Source organism: Cryptotermes secundus, unplaced genomic scaffold (assembly GCF_002891405.2).
Source record: "Cryptotermes secundus unplaced genomic scaffold, Csec_1.0 scaffold688, whole genome shotgun sequence".
NCBI lineage: Eukaryota > Metazoa > Arthropoda > Insecta > Blattodea > Kalotermitidae > Cryptotermes > Cryptotermes secundus.
The window spans coordinates 45,996-59,695 of NW_019725012.1; the positions used below are offsets into that span (position 1 = coordinate 45,996).

The window sequence follows — 13,700 nt, forward strand, 5'->3', positions numbered from 1 at the left end:
CCGCTTGAGCTATGGCGCGGCCAGTCAACGCATCACAGTATAACCATTGCATTCAAAATTGAGAAAACTCCACTACATAATTATAGCCGCCTCAATCATGACGGACAACAATTACATCCAGAGTAGGGGAAATGCTAATATGATGATTTTGTGAAGGAAGTGTCAATACATGTTTCGGTTAGCTCAGCTGTTCCTTATATCAGGAAGAATACATCTGCAGAATATCCACAGAAGTCTACAATCCAGAATGCCTGGTTCCAACAGTGAAACACAAGGGAGGTTCTGTGATGGTTTGGTCAGCAATATTGTGGTACAGTATTCTGTTAGTCCCATTATTATGCTTCATGGCCAGAATACAAAGACAGGTTGGGTAAACAGGAGCATCCCATGCTCAAATGTTATTTCGGAACAATGCAGTTTTCCAAGACGACAGTGCCCCCAATCACACAGCTGGAAATGTTCAGTCATGGTGTGAAGGGCATGAAGGCGAACTTCAACATCTTCCCTAGGCAGCACAATCACCAGATTTGAACATCACTGAACCACTCTGGTCAGTTTTGGAGACAAATGTGAGGAACAGATTCCCACTTCCAACATCTCCAAAGCAACTTGAAAATCTTCTTCAAGAATAATGGTATAAAATTCCACTAGAAAGAAATATATAGATCTGTAGTGTTTCCATTAGTTTGTCCAACCCCTGTATGTCACTTCCAAAATGAATAAAGCTAAGGGGAAGCCCCCCCCCCACATGTCATCCAGCTCTTCCATTGGATTCTGATACACTCAATACATGGTGTCTTGAAAGTCATTACAGGATTTCAGGAGGCTATATTTTAACCATTAAATATATTAAAGAAACAATTCACTGAAATGAAGATTCACTCCAAAATTCTGTCAGTAAATTCACATATGCACCCCATTTGTGGCATGACATACAGAGTGTCCCAGGAGGAATGTGCCAAACTTCGGGAGGGTGTTCCTTATGTTAAAGTATGCCGATATAACCCAAAACACCTATGTCCAAAGTTGAACGGTTACGGAGATAATGGCCCGAGAAAAGTGTGGTCTTCTAGCGGGTCCACGGATTATACCTATCAGCTGAGAGGAATTATCTCTGTTTGTCCTTGACTGCCGTGATTCATCCTATCCGTGCTTATGGAGTTGGCTTTATCAGAACGCGCAGTCAGCACGTTACGTCATCGCTTACCATTCATGTGTCATGTACAGTGCTTGGAACTCTTAACGACAACTTTGAGATGGCATGCGAGTTTTTTGTACTTCAATTTTATGGCTTCATGTCACTCACAAGTTAGTTTGATGTTACGTACATTATTAACGTTACAGAATCCACATATTCCTGCCAGTTTTAATATCTATTTTGTAATCAACAAGTGTGTAACCCCGGTCAAAGTTTGACACTTCTCTGGCCATTATCTCCGTAACCGTTCAAGTTTGGACATAGGTGTTTTGGGTTATATCGGCATACTTTAACATAAGGAACACCCTCCCGAAGTTTGGCACATTCCTCCTGGGACATCCTGTATATAGATGACTGATCTCGGCCCATGCATGCCTTGACATCTCCCAGAGCTGTTGATTCAACAGCTGCAGTTACCTGCTAGGTTTAACTATAGTGACCACCTGTACACCTACACATGGTACTTCTGACAAATTTCCCAAGAAAACGTGCTGCAACATCAAATTTACTGATCTTGGAAGACAATGAACCAAAACAGTTTGTATTCAATTGGACATTAAGGTTAGACATTCCACTTTTTGCTATGAGTTGTTCGTGGGGTTAAGAAGCCTGACATAATGACAGTACTATGAAATAGTGGCTGCAACAAATATGGAGAAGTCACTTCTTAACAAATAAAAAGTATGCTAAGCATATAAAGTACATCACTCCATGCAGAAGGGTTAAAACAATGTTCCTAGCCACTACACAAACAAAATACAATGTGGGCCACACAATCTTACAAAGTCAATACAAATATTAAATATTGTATCTATGCAAATTTCAATGTCATGCTAGTAACAATCAAAAAATTAATGCTTTAAAAATGTAAACATACCTCGCCAGATAGCCTGCTAATGAACAGGATCTGGTAACTGGGATTTCTAATAAATATACATACAAAGACATACATTATGCAGTCTTCACAAACAGATGAACCAGCAACAGTGGTCAGAATGGAAGCCAGTGAGATTTGTAACTCAAAACATTTTTCTTAATGACAGAGTGGTATATTCTATACACTGAAGTCCATAAAATTTCCTGATCTGCCACAAAGTTCCAGATTTTGCATTTTACTAGTTTTATCTCTTTCTGTGTGAAGATCACCTTCACAGAGGAGTTAGCAGCTATTGCAACCTGTATTGATGAAATTATTAGCATGCTTTCAACGTCACTCAATAAGTTGGACAACTGGACAAGTCTCTGGCCCAGTGCAGCCAATAAAATGATGATACTAGGTGGTACATATGGTGTAGGTTATTCACCACTTTCAGCAGTTAGACTGCACAGCATCAAATGGCTGGACTAATGAATGATAATTTGGAAAGGATTTGGACGGAATCAGTTACGGCCTGGTCAAGGTACTATCCCAGCATTTGTCTGAAGCTATGAAAACTATGACAGCCAATGTTCCCAGCAAGATATAAGTTAAGGGCATTACTGCTACGACCAACCCATTTGGTACAATATTATAAGAAACAGGTCTTGACGTGCTTCTTATAAAAACTGCCAGGAAATATGAGAAAAACCATGACAAAACCCAGCAAAGATATTAATGTTAGCCCATATACACCAATAAACCATGGTGCTCAGTCACATTTCTATACTGAAAATAACTACCTCAAGGTGCACTAACAAAAACACGAAATTCAGTAAGAAAGGGACAGAAAACAAGTATACAGCTAATTTTCTGTTTCTACGTATCACAGCAGTACCACACTGAGACAAAAACAATACTGTTTAAGCGGAAAGAAAACAAGAAAACAGACGAATACTTCATCCGCATAGTGGGAGAATTTTATATCTCATGCACGCTACTCACTCTAACCACAGACTCTACAAAAAGTGTCACACAGTGTACTAAACCTCTAGTCATCCCAAATCACATAATGATAATAAACAGCAGAATTCAATTATGGAGAATTATAAGCAATTTTGGCATTTCATAAGAACATGGAAGAAAAAAAAACAGTCCTCCTTTTTATCCACAAGAAAAACAGAAATTTTATTTTGAAGTGACAAGAGTAATATCACCATAATAGCAACCTGAAACAGAGTTGTGCCACTGCTGTTCCATTCCAAACTTATGGAAACTCATCATTATCATCGTGATTTAAGAGTATGACAAGTATATAATGTTAAATCAGGCACTTCTCAAATTTCGAATAACTGGGGTTTACTCAGCCTCTAACAGAAATGAGTACCAGGAATTAATTAAATAATTTTCCTGGGGAGTAAAGCGCGGCCAGCGCGTAAGGCTGACAACCTTACTGCCATCTTTGAACCGATTGTCATGGTAATGTAGGAGCCTCGACGTCTCACAACCCTATGGGCCTTCACGGCCTGTTACAGGGATAGCTTTACTTACTTTTAATGTTTACTTTTTTATATAACATCGACAAATCACACTGCCCCACAATTCCTGGTCTTAGTTCCAACCATCACATGACTAAGCAAAAGAGTTTCTATGCCCATTGCCTACCAATTTCCTGCACAAGAAGTTAAACCAAAACACAGCTACAGCAATGTATGTGAGATTAAGTCCAGTAGGCATGCTGTTTCCCGTATCCTTCATCATTCCAAGAAAATGACTGCCGTAGTGAAACAAGCCATCAGCAAGTCAGCCTACTACTTCTGAAACAGTACATCTGCATGTCATATAGTTGGTATCTCATAATACAGTGTGGCTGCATTTTATGCGAATTTGAAATAGTGCAATATAAAGAAATTTTAGTGAAGTCTCACTTTATGCACCAAGCTTGAAATTATGTTAATCCCAAAAATTTTGCCAAGAATCACATATGTTTCAAAACTTGTCTTGAATTGTGCGAGGTCTTCAGGAATGCATCCTCACATAAAAATGTGACTGCACTCTGCTGTACAGAACACATCTCATGCCTGTCTTCCTTAATCAATATTCTCATTAATTGTTCTTGCTGCAATCAGCCTAATAAATACGTAACTGAGGCAGCATCAGACAGCTACAAGGTCAGAACACAGACAACACAGCACGTAAAATCCCTAGTCTATGAACCAGAGTACACTATACATCGTGTAGGCAACCTTATAGAAGGAAAGTCCTGTATAAGTATGTGTGAATTTCCCAGTGACATATGTATAAAAAAGTAAAGCTATCCCTGTAACACGCCCTGAAGGCCCATAGGGTTGCGAGATGTTGAGGTTCCCACATTTTCTAGACAATCGGCTCATAGATGGCAACAAGGCTGTCAGCCTTATGCACTGACCCTCCTTTACCCCAAGAATATTCCAATAATATTTCTGGTACTCATTTGTGTTAGAGGCTGAGTCGACCCCAGGGCCATAGTGCGGCTGCAAGAATTAGGTCAATTGAAAAAATCCAATGACCTCATGAGGACTTGAACCAGTGACTTTCCAGCTTGTAGCATTGTGCCTCAACCAATTACGCTACCGCGTGACCCCCAGTGGCATATGAATACCAGAAGTATGTCGAAAACAGACTCTAGTAAGCTTCTAATGATGATGAAGAAAGCAGTCTTCTGGGATTTGGCACCGTGTATATGTGGTGTTAACCGACGTTTCGGAGGAACGTATCGCCCCCATCTTCAGGGTTGAAGAAGTATAAGTAAATCTGCAAGCGACAACACCGTGAGACACGGTCNTCTAATGATGATGTTTGTGTCACTAACTTGACAAAGACACACCCTGCTCCCACAGCAGGTACAGTCAGAATACGACAAGCAATGATTATCACTGAACTGCTCCAAATACAAAGTCTTCCTACTTGATCTTCAAGATAAGATTTTATAATTCTTTTCCATTATATACCTTTCTGAGATTTTTCGTATGTAAAATTGTATGTAAGCATTTATATTTTCCTTGCTTTACAATGAATGAGGTGGGTTCATGAACAGCATAATGATGTGAATTATGCAGTTAAATAAGGTATATCTGTCTTCCATTAAATATCTAATTGGAGCATTCTTCAGACACTGTCACTTTTCTTAAACAAAAAGATGTACATTTTGGTTATAGTAACTTACTCAGCAGGTACCTTTACGCTTGAAGATGGATACTGAAACAGCCTCTGCATGTTGTACATCTTTGTGATGGACTTCAACAGATGAAAATACTTCTATGATAATATTAACCTATCACAAATGTTTTACGCACAGTAACACATTCTGTACTACCATTCAAGACTCACGATCCACAGCAGCAGGCAAGATAGCAAACAAAGTGGGTACAATCAACTTTCTCACCTCACTACAGCCACCTACTGGCAATGCCTTGCACATGTCTGCACCCTGCCCGCCCACTCGCCCGCAAATTTTTAGCGTGTTTGTGTTTCTGTAGCGAGCGAGGAAATGGTGCACAGCACGCAAACAGAGGAACAAACACTCAGTGCAGGGCTAGTGAGTTCTGAAGGGAAGGAAATATACATACAAGCAGGTTAACACAAAAAGGAGTGCGCACGCAAACTGTAGGAAGCAAGACTTCACCAACAAGCAGCATAATATGTCTGCATAAGTATGAATACATTTAATAATGGCCACTGTTTAACCCACTCGCACCCATAAGCATACCTATATGACCCCATATACCTGGGCACAATTACCACAAGCATATTGGTATACAAAATGCAAATGATTACTTAAAGTGTCTTCTAAAACCATCAGTGTGCAACATTGTAAGGCAGTCCTGTGTCACAGCTTGTCTAGGCTTCTTATGACATCAGGAAGCCAGTGGAATTACTGTTTTGTAATTCACCGACAAGGCTTATATCGACATATATTATGAATATATCAGATGGTGGTTTCCCTGGCCAGACTGCCAGCAGGGTACATGAATGCGAATGGGTTAAAGTCAAAGATTACTAGGAGATAAATTGTAAAACACCGCTGCCAATACTTCATGATAACAGTTCATTTGCATGAAGGTGTGGATTAATCTCTGTTTCAAGGAAGTCCTGTAGTTGCAAAAAAACTATTTTTGAAAGAGATACTGACATGAAATGTGTAGAACTACTCCCCTTATTCCTGAAGAAGAAAATGCTTACTGCTCCAAAATATTAGTAATTTCCAAGAAATATAAAGGATAATGCTGTTTTTTGTAGGCTGCAGTAACTTACATTAACCCCCCCCCACACACACACACACACACACTATGTTGTCCAAAAGAAATTTCTGTGTGAAAGCTGTGCATAAAATATGCGAATAAAACTTTTCAGAGTATAATCTTACACAGCAGACTGGGACGATTACAGCTGAGATCGACGTGGTAACACATTATGGATATTTGAGCCTACAGTCACACGATTCCTTGATGAACATCATGAGGAAAATGACCCTCCATCAAATTTTGAGTGACATAATTTTCACAGAAAATAAGAAGGTATTGGAATGTGATGTGGCAACTCAGAATGGATATTCGTGCCTAATGACTCCACCCTCATATTCCTTAATGAATACCGAGATGAAAACACCCCTTGATCAAATTTTGGATGATATACAATTTTCACAGAAAATGCAATATGGCAACACAGTATAGATATTTGTGCCACATACTCCACCATGTAAGTCCTTGTTGAACATAGACGAAAATGTCCCTTAATGAAATTTGGTTCAAGTGCCACATACTCCACCATGTAAGTCCTTGTTGAACATAGACGAAAATGTCCCTTAATGAAAATGGGTTCAAGTGCCACATACTCCACCATGTAAGTCCTTGCTGAACATAGACGAAAATGCCCCTTAATGAAATTGGGTTCAAGATGAAGCCCTCCCCACCACCACAACTTCAGCCAGTGAAAAATGTTTATCACTACATATTACGGATCAGACTTGCAAATTGTTCAGCCGTTGTGCTGGATACTGCTTAAGTTAACAAGTGTTAATCCCACGAACAGCAAGAAAATAGAAATGCTTAGGCTTGAATACATAGCTTGAAGTAGTGTGTGTGTGAGAGTGTGTGTGAGAGTGTGCGTGAGTGAGTGAGTGAGTGTGTGTGAGTGAGTGAGTGTGAGTGTGTGTGTGTGATCAAAGAACAATACATGAAAATGGTACAAACTAAGGTAAACACTGTTCAACTTATTTACTGTGCNAGTGAGTGAGTGTGAGAGTGTGTGTGAGTGAGTGTGAGAGTGTGTGTGTGAGAGTGAGTGAGTGACAGAGAGAGTGAGTGGGTGAGTGTGTGTGTGTGTGTGTATGATCAAAGAACAATACATGAAAATGGTACAAACTAAGGTAAACACTGTTCAACTTATTTACTGTGCAACAGTGAGAGTGAGTGAGTGAGTGAGTGAGTGAGTGAGTGAGTGAGTGAGTGAGTGAGTGTGAGTGTGAGAGAGAGTGTGTGTGTGAGAGAGAGAGTGAGAGAGTGTGTGTGTGTGTGTGTGTGTGAGTGAGTGAGTGAGTGAGAGAGAGGGTGTGTGTGTGTGTGTGCGGGTGCGTGTGTGTGTGTGTGTGTGTGTGTGTGATCAAAGAACAATACATGAAAATGGTACAAACTAATGTAAACACTGTTCAACTTATTTACTGTGCAACATTTTGAAGAATAATACAAAATACATGATATTTATCAGTCATTCTATGTGATGGAAGACCAGTGACAGAAGGAAATGCACACTGCAGAGAATGACGATTTTGAATTTACACACTTGCAAGAAAAGATCACCTGCCATATGAGTTGATGAAAAACTATCTTGCTAAAAGCCATTTCAAGAACTTCCAGTGTCCCAAAGAGGCTTTACAGCTTGGATCAAGCAAAAGGGAGATCAAGAGAGATCAGAGTGCAAGTATCAGGTGACTTCACTGAGTTTAGAACCAATCCATAATGCAGCATACATACAAGCCAGTCTGACTTCAACTTTATGCCTTGCTGGTCCGCAACAAGTAGACCTACTGGACAGAAAGTAAAGCATGGTTCCTAGTAAACTGTGAGTTGCAAGTACAAGAGATTTTGTAAATATGAGAACATTTTCGTTTTTTTGATTCGGATAATGCTGAGGACATTAAGAATGTTGAAATAATCTTGGTTACTTTCATACCTGCACAATAAAAAAAAGGATAAACATTGCTGTACTTGCACTAACTTCGCCGATAAGCAGTGGTCGCTCAGTCGGTATAGTTCGCTTGCATACTAAAGCCATGGAGTTTGTTTTCTTTTTTCTTTCTGTACTTGAATTAATCTTACTAAACCTTGGTGCTGTACTGCAGTACAAAATGATAAGTTATAAGACAGAGCTAAAGACTGCGCATTTCAACCATTTATGGACATTAAGAGTATGTTACAAAAAGCAATTAAAAAAAAAATTAAATTGCTGAGCAAGAAGAACATAATTTTTACCACCAACAGAAATCAGTATTTTGACCAGTGGCATATACTTTCTATTACTTCCACTTAAATAGTTTGGGAACAAAAGCGAGGGCAATGGGCAAATTTTCCACTTGACAACACAGTTAACGAAGAAGCCAACTGTATTACCAACCCAAGATAATACTGAACTCAGATGTTTACTGTCACCGCATACACAAAATAATGAGATGATATTTTGGAACCCATTTTAATCAAGCGACAGCTTGTTCATGTCACACATAAACCATTTTCTACATCATTCTAAAACATTCCATCAACTGTCAAAACTCCTTAGCCTCAAATGTAGTAGGATTACTGAGTAAGTTGGGACATGTAGAAGGAAACAGTCATGGCTTTCCTGAAAGTAACCATGAAAATTTGTTAGGAAGTTTAAACTGAGGAGTTCCTTCTTACACACAAGCTCAGAAAACCACAAAACCTGAGCCTTCTGGTTCTTTTAACAAGATGCAATGGTTTAACGACAGTGTCAGTGGCTTATACTGCATAGCCTCAAATGAAAAGGGAATGGTGACTAATGAATTAAGAGAGGTCATGGCTTAATCTAAGGTACTACTGAAGCATTTACCTACATGAACTGAGGAAAACCATAAAAAACCTGAGGACAATGTCCCAGCTGGTACTCAAACTATTCAAGTCCTATATTCACATCTCAAGCATTATCACTCACCCCAACTTTCCTGGTACAATGCTGCCACACTCATAAAGATGTCATTACTCTTGTCCACCAAAAAGATAACTGTTCTTTCATAAATGATTTCAACAGGTAGAAGCTGTCCCTGTATTTAATTAATTAAACAATATGCCTTGAAGACATATGGGGGAGTGAAAGTATAGCTTCGCCACTCTTTACCTCAGTGGAGGGTAGTCAGCTTTATGCCCTGGCTGTTTTACCCCTGGGGAAAGTGACCCTGGTACCCATTGCATAGGAGGCTAGATGGACCCACAGGCAGTATGGATGTCGTGGAGTGGAGAAACATCTCTTGCTCCTACTGGGAATCGAACCCCTGCGGTCCAGTCTACAGCCCGTCACTATACCAAATGTGCTATATCACTTCAAAGATATCTTCTGATTACAGTTCTGTGAAGATGGTCCTGCAAGATAAAAGCTAAAAGCAAAGTTACCCTTGTACCTAGCGTCATCACATGAATAGCTTGTAGAGGGAACGGAGGTCCACAAATTCTAGATCTCACTACAACATGGAGGTGAGTGATTAGCTTCATCCCCCAGCTGTCTTAACCCTTCCAGATAGGAACCTGGGTGGTCCCCAAATATGGTATGGATGTGGTCATGATGAGAAAAATTCCTGTACCATCCAGGGTCATAAGAGTCCACAGTCACTCAAAATCACCCTACAGTTTTTACATTTTTCTTATCTGTACCAAACTCAGAACGCCTTTGTGGTATAGTGGTCAGAGTTCCTGCCTACAGATCCAGATGTCCAGGGTTCGATTCGAGGGGCTACCAGATTTTCTGAAAAGCAGCGGGTCTGGAACGGGGTCCACTCAACCTTGTGAGGATAATTGAGGAGCTATTTCAAGGAAATAGCGGCTCCAGTGTAGAAAACCGAGATTAACGGCAGTGGTGATTCACTGCGCTGACCACGTGACACCCTCTATCTGCAAAAGTTTGCACTAACTTCGCCGACAAGTAACAGTCGCATGGTCGGTATAGTTCGCTTACGGACTACAGGCCATGAAGTTTGTCTTTTTCTTTTTGTACCAAACTCATCCCACCATCTGTGGTGGCAACATAAAATCATATAACAGTGGGACTTAACTGCAAAATATAAATAAGGTTTTTAACAAAGAAGTTCCACTTCTGCCACCAAGATGTGGCACTTTAGAATGGACCTCACTATAACAGCATGTCACAATAAGAAGTATGTGGAATACAATGAGGAGATATTCCAGTGCATACCCAATAGTTAAGCAGCACAGTAGAAAGTAATTCAAGTGTAGCTAAAACACATGCAAACAATTTTCGTTTTTATTTTATGTATCTAACGAACTGATTATAGAATGCAGTTGTGGTGCGATCAAGAAGGAAACAGACCCACATCCTTATATAACCATCAAGACAGAAAATGGAAGTTAAGAACTGCTGCACGTTATAGAGAAAGGCAAGAAACAAATTACTCACCTTAATCTGAACACTGTTAGCAACCTTTCTCCCTTCTTCATCTACTTCCTCCTCAGGCAGAATTAAAGAACGCTAAAAAAAAAAAAAAGAGAGAAATTCATATGAAATCATAAAATTCTTCAGAAATACCTACTTATAACGAACTCCCAAGGAACCTGAACATTCTTCTGTTCTGGCCAGCTTTCCACTCAACAACCATGAGCATCTGAGGGGTGAAGGGTGACTAAAGGTGACAAATGTTATCAGACAATCAGTTGCCTCAATGTGAAGCCTAAGTTCAACACTTTTAAGACTGTCACTGCCTCCATCATCAGGGAATCTTGTGAGGGATAACCACTGTTGTTGGTATATGTACATATAAGGATCCCGGGGAACGCAGTAGCATAGTTGGTTGAGGCACTATGCTACAAGCCACGAAATCATGGGTTTGAGTCCCGATGAGGTGTTTTCATTTTCAATTGACCTAATCCTTCCAGCCACACTATGGCCCTGAGGTCGACTCAGCCTCTAATAGAAATGAGTACCACGAATCTTCCTGGGGGGTAAAGGACGGCTGGCGCTTAAGGCTGATACCCTTGCCACCATCCGTGAGCTGACTGTCTAAAGAAAATGTGGGAGCCTCGACATCTCACAACCCCATGGGTCTTCAAGGCCTGTTGCAGGGGTAGCGTTACCTTTACAAAATGTAGCTACAAAAGAATATCTGACCACCTTCATGGCAACAAAATAATTTATTCTAGGTCCATGAAATAGAATGTAGATTTTAATTTTTTTGACACTCTCCAAACTGAAAATTGCACATACATACACCTTGCTGACACACCTCAAATTTTCAGTGTCTGCAATGCAAATGTTCTGACACTATAAAATTTCTCTCTTACAAATTATTACATCTAAAATGATCACAGATTTACTGTATAGCAACTGCAACACTACTGAGGAGCCATAAATCGCAATTCTCACAAAATCATCTTACAATGACCTTGAGTATCTCACACAATACAAACAGAACAAAATTTACAATATTATATTATATTATATTTAATTTTAAACTGGGTGCAGTGTAACAGCTATGTGAGTGTATACACCTGATGATGGCCATTTGCGGCCGAAACATCTGGTGTAAAAGAAAGCAAGACGAAAGGCCTACAATATATTGTTGCACTTAGGACGGAGTTTATATCATATATAGAACAAAATTTGGTGTTACCTTCAATCGTTTCTTTGTTTTCAGTTCCTTCAACTCCTCAGCGTCTGACTGGTCAGAAATCTCTTTGAACTCCAGAGCACCACAGTTAATGTAGAAGCCACCATGTGCTGTAGTCATCTCCTCAGGAACAACTTCATCATACTGAACAGGAAAAAAATTCACATTCATACTACACTGCAGTGTAACCTTGTTACATCTTCCCCCACATAAGATGTTTTATAATCTAACCAAATACAACAATAGGCTCGGTTAAGAGCAAAATCTGTATGAACTAAAAATTGTTAATACAAGATAAATACCATTGTATCTAAGCATGACAATATCTACCAAACTTATTTGTACACGGAACACTTTCAGCATACGAACAGAACCATATCCAACAACAAAACCTGCAGATATAAATCCGGATAACATCTGCATATAAGATCTAAAAATTCTGGGAAAATTCAACACATTTACAGAGACTAACAGCTAAAAAAGAAAAAAGAAACTCCATGGTCTGTAGTCCGCAAGCAAACTATACTGAGCAAGCAACCACTGCTTGTCAGCGAAGTTAGTGCCAACTTTAGTGCGTGGTCAGCACAACGAATCCCCATGGTCATTAATCTATGTTTTCTAGACCGGCGCCACTATTTCCTTGAAAGAGCTCCTCAATTCCTCACGAGGCTGGGTGGACCCCGTTCCAGAACTACTTCTCAGAAAGTCTGGTAACGCCGGGAATCGAACCCAGACCTCTGGATTTGTAGCCAGATCTGTAACCGAGACATTACATCCAAAAATGTTTCCTTATCTCAACATCTGTAACAGATATGAGAACATTTCTGTAAAAAATATGCATATTCCAAAGCTGACTAGTCGCATTACTACAGCACACAGGCACCAAGTCATTTCCTCAGTATTATCTCTTGAGCCGAGCATGGACCAGCTCGTGTAATGAGTGACGTCATGGCTTCCAGTCATATCTTCGCACCACCCTTTCTTTCACGATCCTAAGCTCACCCCCTCCTTCTCTCCCGAAGACCACGTGATTTCCCCTTCCTTTCTACCCGTGTCTCGGGACAGAATATGTTGGAGTGCGAGGTCTTAGTCTGATAAGTGGATCCACTTGGGTAAGCACGTCTGGTGGATCAGCCAGGGATATTTTCTAAATTTCAGTTCAGAGGGGTCTTGTTCCAAAATTGCGTTTCGGCATACTCTGGGTCTGGCCGCAGACGTTGGGGGTTTACAGTTGCCAGCTATCGGGGGGATGGCGTGGCGGCGACACGGTAGTTAGTTTTTTATATAAATATATATTGTCACGTGTTGGGTGTATATAACGCAACAAATAACTTCACGCCGTATTTGATATAGCGAATTTTATTTCACATTCGCACTTACAATCACCCAAATTACAGATTCACAATTACTGCTATCTGCAGTATCACAAATACTACACTGCAAATGCCAGAATACAACTGACTGGTTGCTGGCTAACTCGTTACTCTCCGCTGGCTAGATTGAGAACTTTGTTGATCACACACTCTGACTCGTAGGCTTGCTCGGAACTGACTCGGAACTAACGCAGAACTGATTGTGAATAGTCTTTGCTGCTCCATATCTAGCCTCATTCCAGACAACGCAGAAAACCCCCGTAATAGGCACCACTGTTGTGTGGTGCCGTGTTGCTAGCAACGCTGTCCGGAGTTGTTTACTGCTGCCTAGCAACCAGCTAGCGCGACACGTCAAAATATATTATTTTCTTGAGGCCACCTGTGACT

At 40.3% G+C, this 13,700-nt stretch overlaps 1 protein-coding gene across 2 annotated transcripts in view; it reads right to left on the reverse strand.

The window, feature by feature from the left end:
* Nucleotides 1-13,700, reverse strand: part of LOC111863239 (ubinuclein-1) — a 53,637-nt gene that overhangs the window by 32,272 nt on the left and 7,665 nt on the right. For both annotated transcript variants that reach the window (XM_023849363.1, XM_023849362.1), the window contains exons 4-5: nucleotides 11,944-12,084; nucleotides 10,734-10,805 (exon numbers count right to left, since the gene is read on the reverse strand). In XM_023849363.1, the coding sequence (XP_023705131.1) occupies nucleotides 10,734-10,805; nucleotides 11,944-12,084 (213 nt within the window). The remainder of the gene's footprint in view (nucleotides 1-10,733; nucleotides 10,806-11,943; nucleotides 12,085-13,700) is intronic.